At 40.7% G+C, this 16,034-nt stretch overlaps 1 protein-coding gene and 1 long non-coding RNA gene across 2 annotated transcripts in view; one reads left to right on the forward strand and one right to left on the reverse strand.

Annotated features, from left to right (window-relative positions):
* The window catches only part of SPMIP4 (sperm microtubule inner protein 4), a 43,155-nt gene extending 38,954 nt beyond the window's left edge, over positions 1 to 4,201 (reverse strand). The window contains exons 1-2 of the mRNA XM_060632742.3: positions 3,881 to 4,201; positions 3,065 to 3,217 (exon numbers count right to left, since the gene is read on the reverse strand). Of these exons, the coding sequence (XP_060488725.2) occupies positions 3,065 to 3,198 (134 nt within the window). The 5' untranslated portion in view covers positions 3,199 to 3,217; positions 3,881 to 4,201. The remainder of the gene's footprint in view (positions 1 to 3,064; positions 3,218 to 3,880) is intronic.
* Positions 4,202 to 8,039: 3,838 nt separating this feature from the next.
* Positions 8,040 to 9,737, forward strand: LOC132679296 (uncharacterized). Its single transcript, XR_009610064.3, has 2 exons — positions 8,040 to 8,123; positions 9,583 to 9,737. It is a non-coding gene; the product is annotated as an uncharacterized LOC132679296 (long non-coding RNA).
* The last annotated feature ends 6,297 nt before the right edge of the window (positions 9,738 to 16,034 follow it).

A 16,034-nucleotide genomic window follows, 5' to 3' on the forward strand; every position in this document is an offset into this window, starting at 1 on the left:
AAATATAAAAGAATACCATCTGTTTATTAATATTTTTAAAGGAGATCAAGTCAGAGTATATATAATAGTGACTACTATGCTTGTTATGAAATACACCAGTGAAGAAAGTAACCGAAGTATGAAGAGTAACTCGCTTTTGGTCAGTGGGGAAGTTACAGCCATAGTCCTGGTTTTCTTACTGTTTTCAGTGCTTTCTGCTAGCCCACTGGTTCTCCAAGTAAGCTGAAAAACTTCTAAAAATGCAGATTTCCTAGACTCACATCAGAGCCCAGGACTCTCTATTTTTACAAAGCTGCTCAGGTAGTTCTGATGTGTTCTGTCTGCATACCAGTGCTGGATAACACTGGAGCTAGGCTGCCTATTCTGAAAAGAAAAAGTACACTGATGTGAGGAAGTCATTTTGTGTTGCTGTTAAAATTGAGGAGTTCAGAATACACTATGATATTTTAAAAAGGCATCCCTTTAAGTACATCCAAGTTTAGAAAACTAAACTGCTGAGAGGTAACATATGCTAGGACTCATGTTCATCCTTATCATTATGAAGGGTAAACCCTAAAGGCCAGGAGCTTTTTGTTGTGTTTTGCTTTGAGATACCTTGAGGTTTGAGCTGGGAGCCATAGACCCTGAACTTCCTCTGAAGAAGTAAGCCTCAGCATTGACAGAGTAGAGGTTCCAATGTTACCATGATGACACTTTTCAGAGCAGTTCAGAAGAAAAAGGGAACTTCTGTATGCTGTCCAGCTGCTTTTTAAGAGGGGGTTTAAAAAGGGGGTTCTGAGAATGCATGATCATCCTGGCTTTCCCATTTGGGGACTATGATAGGAAAGAATTCATATGGAATAAAAGGGAAAGCAAATTTTAGTTATTAGGAGTCAGGAACATGGTTGTACCTACCTACTGCTTCAAGGAGTACCTTATTGTAGTTTGCAGGTAACTGAACATATATTGTATTTAATTTTATAGGCAGTTAATAAAAAGCAATATTTTCTCAGAGATGCTTCTCTCCTTTTTTTTTTTTTTAAGTTTATTTATTTTGAGAGAGAGAAAGAGAGAGAGAGCAGGGGAGGGGCAGAGAAAGAGAGAAAAAGAATCCCAAGCAGACTCTTCACTGTCATCGCAATTCAGAACTCAGACTCACTGACATTAGGACCTGAGCAAAAACTAAGAGTCGGATACTTAACTAGCTGAGCCATCCAGGCACCCCTCAAAGATGCTTCTCTTAAATTTCATGCTATTTAAAAGGTTTTGGGGCCAATTACTAACCAACCATAGGACCATTTAGGTAGAAGAGATAAAAATTTCAGTGAAAAGCCTTATATACATGCTGTTAGTGAATTCAGTCAGATATGACAGCCTTAAATTCCTACTCAGATTCCTTTTGACCAAATATAAAATTTTATGTTGCTGTTTTTGAGCCAGGGACAGTTGTCTATCCCCAGATCATGAACAATCTGCTAAGAGTTTCCTCTGACTCAAGGGAAGCCCGTCCGATTCTGATGACTCTTGGAGCTGAGTAGGAATTTAGGACCGACAGCCATTTTGGCGAATCAGGGAACAGAAGAGCATGTGTAGCAAGGACTGACTTAGTAGAAGTGAGCTGAGTCCTCTTTCCCACAAATACGAAAATATTCCTTTTCATTTAATGAAAATGTCAGTTTACAAAATATGTTAAATATGATCTTTAAGTTAAAAAAATGGAGAAGACACATATCATGGTGTTAACGGTGGTTATTCTGGATAAAGGAAGTACAGAGGTTTTCTTCCTTTTGTTTTAATTTCATAGCTTTTCCTTTTGTTAGAAAAATGGAAAACTTGTTTTCTTTGTGGATTTCCAGGATTTCTAAATTATTTATGAGGAATGTGTTAGTTTTATAATTAGGAAAAGAAAAGCTTCTTTTTTCATATAAAGAGCATGTTTACAAACTGGACTAGATCCATGGAAGTCTGATCAAGATGGTGAAAGCCCAGATTCAAGAAGGAAGAGTTAAGTTTGCAGAGCAGCAGTATTTAGCCTGGCAAAGAGAACTCTCACAGAGCCAAAAAGATCTTCGAACTCTTGAAGGGCTGCTGTCATGGAGATGATAGGTAGATTATTCTTATTTTGCATGGAGAGAAGAACCAGGGTCAGCAGGTAGAAATTGAGGAGGAAAAATGTCCTCAGTAGAAAGAAATTATCTGATAACCAATAGCATTCAAAATTGGGATGGACTGCCTGTGTGGTAGTGATGTCCCATTTTGGAAGTGTAAACTGAGGCTGGGTGGCTTTCTGTATGATTTCTTAAAGAAGGAATTCTTAAACGAGAGATTTGATCAAGTGAAATTATAAATAAAACCAAACCAAACTGAACAAAATAACCATACAGGCGCTTTTTTTTTTTAACCATCGAAGTGTTTTGAGATTTTTTCTTTTTCCTCAAAATGATTCAAATAAATACAATACAGAGAGCTGGCACTGAGATCTTAGAAAATTACTTGTTTGCACCTGTTGCTTCATATGTAAAATGGTGAAAATAATAGTACTTATCTCATAGGGGTGTTGTGAGGATTAAAAGAATCACTGTATACAAAGCATTTGGTACAGTGTCCATAAACAGCAATCAATCAACATACGTTAGATGCAATTTAAATAATAATTTGTAATTAGTGTGTTACAGGAAATTTGGTGAAGCAAACATTTAAATGGCAACCTTGAACAACGGATTCTGGGAGTGTTTTTGAACAGATGGTGTCAGGGGATGATAGGGAACCTCTTATACTACTCCTGATAAAATAAAAAGTTTGATCAAAACAGATTAATTTTCAAATGAAGGAAGTGATCATTCTGGAATTTTAGAATGTTGTGAATGAAATTGATGTCTGCCTTGTAAAGATGCACACCAACTTTTGATCAAGTTCCTAACAGATGTGGACACTACAGTTTAGTTAATTGTCATGTTATGCCATCCCTAAGGTGTGATAAACAGAAGAGCCCTCTATCTGAGTGTTTTTTTTTTCTCACATATAAAAATAAACTAATATATTAAAGCCCTTTGTAATTATTTACGTACTCTAGTTTTTGTTTTACCTGTCCTCGGAGGCAGTTGGGCGAGTAGCTGTTTGTAATGGAGTGTGCAATTCATTAGAGTAAAAGGTGTTTGACAATAGGTCAGCTCCTTCAAGCTCTCTGCAACAGTAGGGCCTGCCATGAATTACCTCCATGTTTCTTGAAAGGCACAGACTGGAAAGAAAAGAAGGGCACAGTTGGTTCCAATAGTCAACTGACTTGGTCACTATCACACTGACCCTCCCTCAGGGCAGGCAGGAAACATACTTTATACTGCTAAGTTGTTCAACTCAACATTGCATAGAAATCAGGGGTTACCCTCCTCACCAAGAAACCATCTGTGGACCCTCATATATCACATCAGTAATAAATAGTAACTTAAATTCTATGGAAGTGAATTTCAAGGGAAATTGAAAGTGGAAGTGGAAGAGGTTCTTAAGGACAATCTAAACACTACTGAACGACAGGTCCATAACCATACAAGGCCACTCCTCCATGGACATCGACTGAGATTAAATTTTTGCCTCAAAGTTTACCATAACTATTCAAGAAAACTCAGCTGACCCCCCACCCCATCCCCATAATATTTCTTAAAAGCAGGCAGAATCACACAGCAGAATCAGCAGCTGTGCTTCTAAAGGTTTCAGGGATCCGGAATGAGGGAAGAGCTTTGCAGAGAGGTGGAGAAGCAGTGGTGCAGCAGGACCCCAAAGGGTTAGAATCCCGCTCCTTCCCTCGGACTTGGACGGGGAAGCCAAGGAGGCGCCCCGGCTAGCACCGCGGGCCTCCCATGCCATTAGCGTCCTGCCTAGCGGTGACTCAGGGGTTCGGACGCACCTGGGACATCAGCCTGGGGGGCGGCCCCGGATCACGTCTCCCCTTGTCCTCCCCAGAGCTGGTGGGCCTCTGCGGGGCGTGGAATCCCGCCGTTGTCCACACCTGCGGGCCCAGGGAGTTTGCTGGTTACGGGCAGGTGCGGGTGGGGAGAGAGAGGGACCGCGGGCAGGCCAGGGGTGGGGTTGAGGGTGCCTATGACGGCAACCGTGACCGTGGCACTAGGTAATGCATTCTTGCGGAGGGGCAGGAGGCTATTAGAGTTTTCGCAGGAAGCCAGCCTAGGAGCCTTGCGACTGGTAGTAATCCGAAACGGGACTGGAAGTGTAGAGAGAGGACAAGAGGGCCAGTCTAGAGGCGAAAGGGGCTCTTCCGGGGCTCCAGTCCCTCGGCCCCGCCCCCACATCTCGCCCCGCCCCCAGGCGTCCTCTGGTGGAAGATCGAGTTCTACTTGGTCTGCTTGTCCTAGGGTTTTTCTCCGGCCCTAGCATTCCCAGTGTGGACTGGGCTGAGGACGGGCTCAGCGCCGGGATGGAGGGCAGGACACCCTGGTGAGGCGAGAGCATCCTGCCCATCTTCCCCCTCCGCCTCCTATTGCTGGAATGGGGGGCTGCGGCCGCTTTGAAGGTGGCTTCGCTGGACTCTGCACGCGTGCTCCGGAGTTGTGCCCTGTGGGACACTTGGCTCTTTCTTCCTCGGGTGGGTGCGGACATGGCAAACGGGCAGGTCTGGCTGCGGCTTACTATCCAGTTCCCAAGGACCTAGCCCCACCTTGATGACCTCAGTTACGCGCAACCCCTGCCCTCCCACCTCCATCCCCTTTCCCCCAGAAGCTAATGTGAACACGGTTCCGCACCTACAGAGCCCTGAGTTTCTGTGATGACTGAGACACCCCCCTACCCCCGAAGGACCGGGATGTGGGAAGCTTACATTTTGAGAGAGGCTAGAACTGAGCCTGTAGGAACACAGAAGGATGCGGAGGTAGAGAGATTACCTCTGAGAAGGGAGTTGTTCTCTGATTCTTAAAACAGCTTTTTAATCAGCTGGCCAGTGGATATTCATTTTGTGCTGTGCTTTCTAGGTGAGTGTTAGGTGACATGCAAGAAAGAAAGGTGCATTGGAGTCGGCAAGGTCGGGATTTTATATTCTTGGTCAACTTGATAGTCTCTGCACCTCTCCCCCAATTCCACTAAGCTTGCAAGAGTAAATACTGCTGGAGACAGAATTGTGAATTAGGTGAAGTTTGCCCTCATCTTTCCCCTTTATACATTTTATCCCCCCTCCCCCCTCCAAGTAACTTCTCAATGGAAGTCCATCCTAATCTTTTTTTGCCTTTTTGCTGCTCTAGGGTTTTCAGGATTTCCTTTTAAATTCCTTCCCATTGAATTCCCTGTCAACTTAGCCTATTTCATGTGCCCAGCCTTCCAGTAATTTCTGTATCCCACCTTTCTCTTGTGCTTGACCTTTGTTCCATTTCCTCATGGCTTGATTCTTCCTGGGTGGTAATAATTGAACACAATAGATTTAATCAGGGATATCTGCTGAAGCTGCATCACAAGCCATGGGCTCGTATGTATGCGGATGGTTGTGAGACCAGGGAAGTTAGGGCCACAATGGGACCCAGGATATGTGGTGAGAGTCTCCAGGTTCTAGTGAGTTTGAAATTTTATTTTCTGTCAAACGGTGTAAAGAGTAGGAAAATAGCATTACTTATTTTTAACTTTGTTATCTCCAAATAAAATTTATAGGCAAGAAAAAAAAATTCATTGTCAGATCTTTGTAAAACAAGTGTTCTCTTTGGAAATGCTTCCCCATCTGAAAGGTTCTTGAGGATGTCAGAACTGGGTCTACTTGACCGCGCTCCTCAGCCATCAGATCATGTATATGTGACCCCAACCAAAAGTAAGCACCTGCCTTGGGATGCTCAAAATAACTGATTTCTTAGGTGTGTCACCACTTCCTGTGGAGTCAGATCACCTTTCTATCTCTCCTGACATACTGTTCTCTCCGTCACCACTTCATTTACCTTAATGTATTCTTTGAGTCACTAGTAATCCCACCAGCAGAGAAGATGAAATTTGGGAATGAAAAAAATGTATGCATAGAATACTGTGTCTGGGTTGACAGAAATTCCAAACCGTTAAAGTTAGACCTTTCGCCTTCAAGGAGATAATATACAGGAAGTATATAATAATGTAAGCTATACTCTATAACCTTTATTTTAAATCTGTTATAAAGACTTTTAATTAAAGTGATATTTGATAATGAACCAAATAAAGTTTTGAGGGATCTCGTACTTCTTGGCAGATATGGGTATTTAATCCACCCCCCGCAGTTTCACTGATATAATTGACATATAAGATTGTATAAGTTTAAGGGGTACAACACAATGACTTCATATATATATATATTATGAAATGGCTGTGACAGAAATTTTATTTATTGGCATCTATCACCTCATATTGTTTCAAAAAAGAATTTTTCCCCTTGCGATGAAATCTTTTGGGATTTGCTCTCTTAGCAACTTCAAATATACCAAACAGCATTGTTCACTATAGTCATCCTGTTGTGCATTATATCCCAGTACTTACTTATTTCATAAACTGGAAGTTTGTACTTTTTGACCGCCTTCTCTTGATTCCCTTACCTCTCACCCCCTGCCTCTGGCAACCACAAATCTGATCTCTTTTTCTATGAGTTTGTTTTTTTTAGATTCCACATATAAGTGAGATCATACTGTATTTATCTTTCTCTGTCTTACTTAGCATAATGCCCTCAAGATCCATACATGTCAGGAATGCAAGATTTCTTTCTTTTTTATGGCTGAATAGTTTTTCCGTGAGCACACGTGTACCACATTTTCTTTATCCACTCATCTGTAGATGGACACTTAGGTTGTTTCCATGTCTGGCTATTATAAATAATGCTGCAGTGAACATGGGGTGTAGATCTCTCTTTGACATAGTGATTTTATGAATATTTAAGTTTTTTTTAATATATTTTTTTAAAGTTTATTTATTTTGAAAGAGACAGCGACAGCACGAGTAGGGGAGGGGCAGAGAGAGAGGGAGAGAGAGAGAGAGAGAGAGAGAGAGAGAGAATCACAAGCTGTTGCCACGCTGTCAGCACAGAGCCCTAGGTGGGGCTCAAACCCATGAAGCCACAAGATCATGACCTGAGCTGAAACTAAGAGTCAGACGCTTAACTGACCGAGCCATCCAGGCATACTTCATGAGTATTTTTTAAATGGAAAAAGTTTGAGTATTATTCCTTGCCAAGAAGATGGGTTGGGAAGTCTTTTTCAGTGACTTTAAAACATACATTAAAAAACAACTGTAAAACTTAAAACCTCGTTGATTCCAATGTATGTATCCTACTTACTAGGATGATAATTAAAACTACATATTCTTCTGGCTTTAAAATTAAACTGATTACAAATGAGTTTAATGACACTTTAATATTAAATTGAGGTTTTTTTTGCCTTGAGTAGCTAAGGAACTGTGTACTCATTGCAATGACATGGGTGCAGATATTTATAAAATGTCCTTATTTGGTAAATAATCCCTAATTTCCCAGAGTGTGTCAGGGATTGCCCCAGTGCCTGCAATCTCTGGGGATATGGAACAGGAAACAGTTACGATCCAATGAGGTAGGTGCTACCTTGGGAAGCAAACACCCTTGTACTTCTAGCCTAAAGAATTATGGAAATTAGTAATGCTGGATATTTTATTCCTGGCCTCTGGTAGACTCCTCTAAAGATGGCACCCATTGCACTTCTAGCCTCAAGAATTATGGAAATAAGGACTATAGTAATATTGGATATTTTCTTCCTGGCCTCTGGTTGACTAGGCTCTAAAGATGGCCCTTAATGAACCACAGCTCCTGCTATTAATGCTTATGTGTAGTTCCCACCTACATCTGTATGAACTGCTCTGTGACTCGTGTTAACCACTGGAATGCAGAAGTATGCTCTGCCAATCCTAGACCTAGTCTTTAAGAGGACTGGTCGCTTCCACTTTCTCACTCTTGGGACACTTACTTTTGAGAGACCTGAACCACCATGAAATAAGTCTGACTACCTTACCAGAGGGACCCTGTGGGAAGATTACGTGAAGAGGGAGAGGGACCCTGTTGTCATAATGTCCCTATTATCTGAAGAGATGACTCCAACCAGATGAGAAGCCCCAGGTGAGACCAGTGGAAGAACTGCCTACATGATCTCAGACAACCTACAGAATCACAAAAGGTAATAAAATAGTTGTTCTTTAAAACCACCAAGTCCTGGTATGGTTTCCTGTGCAGTGATAGATAACCACTTATTGTATAATGTTTGTACATACTACATAATTTGTTTTCTTTCTTACCTTTCTAAATATTAGAATGTTTTAATATTTTAATGTTAGTTAGAATGTTGGTGGTTGACTTTACAATGTAGTATTTAGGATGCAGAATATTTTTATGGCATTGTAACTAAACTAGGAGACGAAATAACATCATCCAAAAATAGAAATAGTGACTGTTAGGGTCATCTGGGGAGTGGGGGAGTGAGTGATGGGATATTCATTTGTATGAAGAATAATTTCATCATTTAGGTGGAAGCATGCCATATAATTGTTGCATTGACATTTAAATATGGGTAGAAATGTGTCTGTGGATACCTTAGGGTCAAAGGAGTAGAGCGTAGGCTGGTTGATGCCACAGTAACACATAACCACCAAATCTAAGTGGCCTAAAATCTCAGTGGCTTGTTTCTCCTTATGTTCCATAAACCAGTACTGCAGGGGACCCTGTACCTTGTCATTCAAGGGCTGCTGTCTCCTAACTCTGCCATTTCAATGTGGGGCCTCAGGGTTTGCAGCAGCAGAAGGGAGTGTAGGTAATTAAGCACCAGCTCTTAGCTGTTTCTACTCACAAGTGATTCACAGCAGTTTATAAACATTCCTATGGCCAAGGAAATTGCAGGGCATGGCCTGCGATATGTCATGTTCCTGTGTGTCTAGGGAATGGGAAATGTTAATGAATTCTAGTAACGTCAGTCACAGTGTTCTTCTAGTACTTTGCCTCCCTCCAAGTTTTACCTTCACCCTATCATTCTCTATACTACCACCTGGGAGATTTTTGTAAGATGCAAATCTGACATGTGTCTTGCTTGAAATTCACCATGGACCCCTGTTATTCACAGCATGAAGGCTGACTTCTGATTTTGAAAAAAATTTTCCTAATCTAATCTTTCTCAATCCTGTCCCACAGCAGCCCACCCTTCAATTATATTGACCTTACTTGCAGTAAGGAGCAGAAACCATGCTTATTATTTGAGCAGGGTAAACTTAATATAAAGGATTATTAACTAGTAGAGGCTGGTTAGCTACGAAAAGAGGAAGATTTAAACTTCTTAGAAGACAGAGTGTCTGTCATAGGTACACACAGCCTTCGGATGGAGAAGAAACCTGTTAGAGGTGTAGGTTAGCACTGTTCTCTAGAAGTGGTCTCATCTTAGAGGATGTGAGTTGGCCAGGACTGGCCTCTGGAAGTGGCCTGCCATTGCTGGAGGCTATGTGCTGGATATGGCTGCTGGTAGAGAGAGAGAGTGGTCTAATGGCCAGTTGGAACGCTTCTAGGTGGATGCCAGGCTCTAGTGATGAATAGTAATAATAAGGGATCAGTAACTGAAACAGAAGTGTCTTACTGTTATCATTGCCTTGCAGGGGGTCATTCCAGTGCTTTCTATTGATGAAACTTAAAATTCTGCCACCTGATGACGGAGAACTTTTTGCAGGATCCAAGTCCAGTATCACAAAGTGCAGGGCAAAGAAGAGTGGATTTGGAATGGAGAGCCAATAAATTGATAACTTGCACACCCTAGTAATGGTAATTTATTTAACATACACTGTGTACCAGATGCTGTGATAGAAGAGTGTGTGTGTGTGTGTGTGTGTGTGTGTGTGTGTATGTGTGTGTTTGTAGGTGTACATAATTTTAAAACCCACAGCATCTCTGTGAAGTAGATATCCTCATTTGACATATACAAAAAATGATCCACTCTTGTCTGGACATTAAAGCTATGCTCTTCTCTGCCATCCTGATATTCTTTTCTTCTCTGTGGAAAGTTAAATGTGCCCTCTTATCTTCCCCCTTAGTACTTGCCTCTGTATTACAGCACTTATGTTGCAGTACCTTTTGGTTTGTGTGTCTACCTCTCTCGGTAATGTAGGAGACCTTGAAAAGCAGGAATCGTATTTTTTGTTTCATTTTGGGTTCCCAGTGCCTACCTTTAGTACTTAGTACCTAAGAGGCACTTAAATACTCATGAAAAGAATAATTATTTGGATGTCCCCTCCTTGAAACCAATGTCAGTGAGCTAGATAACTCTGGAAACATATAGGTAGGTGCTAAGTAAATCTCTTGAGTTGGGTTGAGTATTTACTATTGGATAAGCTAGTAAGGTCTTGTTGAATATTGGGAATAGGGAAAGCCTTATTTGTTTTTATTTTATTTTATAATTTGGTTTATTAACACCATAATGTGATAGGAAACTGTCAATTTAAAATCTCTTTTATATGTTTGTGCATAGGAAAGGTTTGATTCCTAAAAAACATTTAGCCCATCATAAAATGGTACAATTTTAGGTCACAGTCATGGATAGGTTCTGCTGTTGGCCATTCCATTAAATCTCCTTTAGGTTCAAATTCTACCTCTGTCAGTTTTTCTTTCTTTCTTTTTTTTAAGTTTACTTATTTATTTTGAGATAAACAGAGACAATGTTGAGTGGGAGAGGAGCAGAGAGAGAGGGTGAGAGAGAATCTCAAGCATGCTCTGTGCTGCCAGTGCAGAACCTGATGCAGGGCTTGAACCCACAAAACTGTGAGATTGTGACCTGAGCTGGAACCAAGAGTTGGATGCTTAACCGATTCAGCCACTTAGGTGCTCCTACTTCTGTTAGTCTTTCAAGTAAGAAACTTTGGAATCATCCTGTGGATTATGTTATTGGTATTTAAAGAGTTTTGAGTTTTGTTCTAGCAGGAGTTAAATTACCAGCATATATGAGGCTTGGTTTTATGCTTTTTTAGAGTGCTTTTTTAGGGTGGGTCTATTTCAATCCCACCCCCCCACCCCCGGCCCTTTATGAAATGGCCTTAGCTGAATGGCCAGAGTGTTCACCAAAGTCTCCACTCTTGCTTAGCCTGAATTCCGGTGTGTCCCTGGCACTGTTCAGTATCCAGAATCCTTGTTCAGTTCTTGTGTCCTCAGTAGCTGTTCTCTGCTAGTGCTCCTGGAGTTTTGCTGTGTGTTTGAGATCCCTCATAGATCTGAGTCTAAGATTCATGAGCTTCCAGGATTTGATAACCCCTGATTTTTCCTCTGCTTCCCTAGCTTATTGTCATTATTATTTCTTTCTATTTTTCTATTCTTTTTTGCTCCTTCAGGCCTCTAACATCTGTGTAATCACTTTTCTATATTAAATTCCCTCTGCTGAAATGCCTAGTTTGGTTTCTGTTTTCCTAACTATTCATATTGTGTCACACATAGAAAAGAAAAACCTGTTGAATAAAAAAGTAAGAAACACAGTGAGATCTAAAGCACCATACCATTTATTTAAATACAGACAGAGTGACATAATCAATAGGCCATTTTAAACCTCAGTCCCCCATATAAGAAGACCCAACTAGCAACTATCCATAGACAAGACACCATTGTAAAAATTGCAGAACCCAGGGGTAAGGCTGAAGCACCTCCCATGTCCATAAAGATTGAGAAAAACCACATTAGGAGAGTAGGAGTGACTGCACTTTGTATTGTCTTTCTCTCACTGGCATAGTGCTGCACTGATGTCCCCCCAGGGCCTATAGTTTCTCCAGTGGGGAAAAATATAGAACCCAAGGTGGACATCCAGCTTCTGAGCATTGTGGGATGCTTCCCAGAAAGCCCACTTGGGTCTTACCTCACAGAGATCACTGGGGGAATCTGTGGGGCTTAACCACTGAGGATAAGATAGAGATGGAGAAGACGGTGGGGCTTACAGCAGCCAAAGCTCAGAACTTGGCAAACCCTATTCCTGCTTGCAAAGATCCCAGTCAGTGGCTCTGTCCATCTGCAGAGCAAAACCAGTCTAGACAGGGAACTTTGTTGGCAGTTCTACTTGATTTGGGTCCCGAGCTAACAGGCTTTACTGGCTGTTGAGCCTGTTCTATGCCCCTTAATCCCCAGGAAGAGAAGCAACATTGCAGTCCCGATTGCTGAGTATAGCCTCCTGCCTGATCAGGAAATCCAGGCAGCCACAGAGTCTATCCTACAGCCATGCAGAGATGGAGGCTCCCAGGCAGGGAGTAAGTAAGTATAGATCTGCTCCCATAACCAGGGAGCATGAACAGTGACCCTGGGAAGGCTTGGAGCCAACCCTACATTACTATCCAGCTGCAGAGCCCAGCCTACAACCCAACCCAATTGCTGAACCAAGTCCATGGCCTTGCCAGCAGGGAACTGAGCCAGTGAACCTGCCAGACCTCAGAGTACACTATCTGGACCCACCCTACTGCAGGATACAGCCGAGGCCTCTCCTGATCAGAGAGCATAGCCAGCAGTCTACCTAATCATGAAGCATAACCTGTTGTCCTGCCCAACTTCAGGGTACAGCCTATGGCCTTGCCTGATCACAGGAACCAGCCTGAGACCTGACCAACCATTTAGCTCTGCCTGCATTCCCACCTGAGCACAGAGTCTAGTCAGTAGCATCATCCAGTTGGAGAGAACAGTCTGAGATCTAATCTACAATCTACAAGCAATTGTAGAGCTGAGCCCATAGCCCTGCCCGGCTGTGGAGTTCAACCAGTGGCATCACCCTGCCATGGAACATAGCCTGTGACCTCACCTTACCAGAGATGATTGTAGAGCCCAGCTAGTGACCACATCTGACTGAAGCACAGCCAACAGCCCCACCCAATAAGAGAGCCCACCCAACTACCTTGCTTAATATGTAGCCCAGCAAGGAAGCCTACCCAAGCCTAGAGCTCAACCAGTGGCACCCTCCTGCCAGCCAACCTCAGAGCATGAGAAGTGGCCTCGCTTAACTAGAGACCCTGATAGCAAGCCCATCTGCTCACAGACTGTACCAGCTGACCCATTCAGTCCAAGCTGAGCTGACTGTTGAAGGTCTTTCTCTGCTGAAGTGAACCTGTAAAGTATAGAGAAGAGGCTACTTATTCAAATGTATAGATATTAATGCAAGAAATCAAGGATCACAAAGAATCAGGGAAACATAACTAAAGGAAACAATAACTGACCCTAAAGGAATGGGTATCAATGAACTATCTGACAAGGAATTCAGAATAACCCTCTAAAGAAATTCAGTGAAATATAAGAACAAACAGTTAAACAAAATTAGGAAAACAATGCATGAACAAAATGAAAAGTTTAACAAAGAAATAGAAACCATAAAAAATCCAAACAGAAATCCTAGAACCAGAATATAATGACTGAACTGAAGAATTCAATAGAGAGCTTCAATACAGAATTGACTAAGCAGAAGAAAGAGTTGGTGAACTAAAGTTAGGGCATTTGAAATTATCCAGTCAGAGGAGAAAAAGAAAATGAAAAAAAGTGAAGAAAGCCTATGTGACTTACAGGATGACATCAAAACAAACAGTAAAATGGAAATCTCAGAAGGAGAAAGGAAAGCGATAGGGACAGAAAGTCTCTCTAAAGCAATAATGGCTGAAAACTTACCAAACTTGAGGAGAGAAATGGACATACAGATTCGTGAGGTCCAAACAACCCCAAATAGGTTGAACCCAAAAAGGGCTACACTAAGACCTTATAGTTAAATTGTCAAAATTTAAGATGGAGTATGTTGACAGCAACAAGAGAAAAATGACTCGTCATGTACCTGGGAAGCCCCATACAACTATAAGCAGATTTCTGAACAGAAACTTTGCAGTCTAGGAGAGAGTGGTATGATACATTTAAAATATTCAAAGAAAAAACTGTCAGCCAGGAATACAATACCTGGCAAAGCTATACTTTATAAAGGGAAGAGAAAGACTTCCCCTAAGAAATGAAAGCTGAAGGAGTTCATCACATTAGACTGACTTACAAGAAATGCCAAAGGGTGTTCTTCAGGCTGAACTAAAAGGTTGCTAATTAACATCATAAAAACAAGTGAATGTGTAAAAGTCACTGGTAATGGTAAATACATAGTCAAAGTCAGATTTTCTAATATTGTAATGGTGGTGCATAATTTACTTATAAGTCTACTTTAAAAGTTAAAAAAACAAATATATTAAAAATAACCGTAACTATAATAATATATTACTGGATACACAACATAAAAAGATGTACATTATAACATCAGTAACCTAAAATGTGAGGCTGGTGGGGGAAGTAAAAATGTAGTTTCTGTATGCTATCAAAGTTAAGTTGTTATTAGCTTAAAATAGGATGCTTTAAAGATATTTTGTGCAAGCATTATGGTAACCACAGAGAGAAAACTATAATAGATACATGAAAGATTATGGTAAAAGAGTCAAAGCATACTATCACAAAAAATCATCAAGTCACAAAGGAAGGCAGTAAGAGGGGAAGCAGGAACAAAGAATCTACAAAGCAGTCAGAGAAAAAAACTAACAAAATTTCAATAGTAAGTCCTTACCTACCAATAATTACTTTTAAGATAAATGGATTAGGGGCACCTACGTGGCTCAGTGGGTTAAGCATGTGACTTCGGCTCAGGTTATGGTCTCGTGGTTCCATGGGTTTGAGCCCCACGTCAAGCTCTGTGCTGACGGCTCAGAGCCTGCCTGGAGCCTGCTTTGGATTTTGTGTCTCCCTCTCTGTCTGTGCCCCCTCCTCAAAAATAAACATTAAAAATTTTTTTTAAATACATGGGTTAAATTCTTCAATCTAAGATATAGAATGACTGAAAGGATAAAAAAAAAAAAGATACAGTGATATGCTGCTCACAAGAGACTCACTTAGTTTTAAGGACACACATAGACTGAGAGGGAAGGGCTAGAAGGAGATATTTTAACCAAGTGATAATCAAAAGACAGTAGGCATAGCTTTACTTAGACAAAATGGACTTTAAGCCAAAAATGGTCAAAAGAAACAAGGTCATTATAAAAATGAGAAAGGTGTCAATTCATCAAGAATATATAACAAGTATATGCATATTGGGATCATCTGAGAAGTTTTAAAGAATCCCAGAGTCCCAGTTTCACTTCCAGAGTCTTTGATGTAGTTGGTCTGGAACTTGCTTGGGCTTCAGGATTTTTAAGATCTCCTCCAGATGATTCCCATGGGCTACTTTTGAGAACGACTGCTCTAGATCCAACTTCCAATTTACAGAAAATGCATGACACAGAAGAAAATGTTACATAACACCATGGGGATACAATCAGCAATAACCAGGCCTTAGGAAATGCTATAGGGCAAAGACCCACTTTCTTTACAGAAAATTATAAGGAAAAAAATTAAAAAAAGGCACAGAGGAGAGAGAAACATACATTAAAAGTGACTTAGAAGAAATAGCAACTCATTGAAATATATAGGTCCTTTTGGATGCTCAGGTGAATAAAGAAAGTATATAAAAATTTTTATATAACATGGAGAGTATTGAACATTTAGTAAATAGTTGATATTAAGGGATTATTTCTAAATTTTGAATATGATGGTATGGTGGTTATGTTTAATTTTTAAAAAGTTTTTATTTTTCAGAGAAAAGATGTTAAAAGATCTCTGGATGAAATATATAACATCTGGGATTTGCTTCAAAATAATCTGGGAAGAGGGAGCTTTGGTAGATTGGTATAGATTTAAAAAAAAAAGACTGGAAAAAAAAGAAGATAAGACAAGTGTAAATATTTTTGCAACTAACATCAGAGCCCCTAAATACATATAGCAAATACAAACAGAATTAAAAGGAGAAATAAACAACAATGCAATAACCGTTGGGAATGTTAATATCCCTCTCTCAACAATGGATAGAGAATCAATAAGGAAATAGCAATTTGAACAATACTGTAGATCAAATGGATCTAACAGACATATAAAGAACATTGCATCCAACAGCAGCAGAATATACATTCTTCTCAAGTGCACATGGAACATTCTCTAGAATGGATCATATGTTAGGCCACAAAAGAAGTCTTTAAGAAGAGTTGAATCA

Source organism: Panthera onca, chromosome A2, assembly GCF_046562875.1.
Source record: "Panthera onca isolate mPanOnc1 chromosome A2, mPanOnc1 haplotype 2, whole genome shotgun sequence".
In the NCBI taxonomy this organism is placed as follows: Eukaryota; Metazoa; Chordata; class Mammalia; order Carnivora; family Felidae; genus Panthera; species Panthera onca.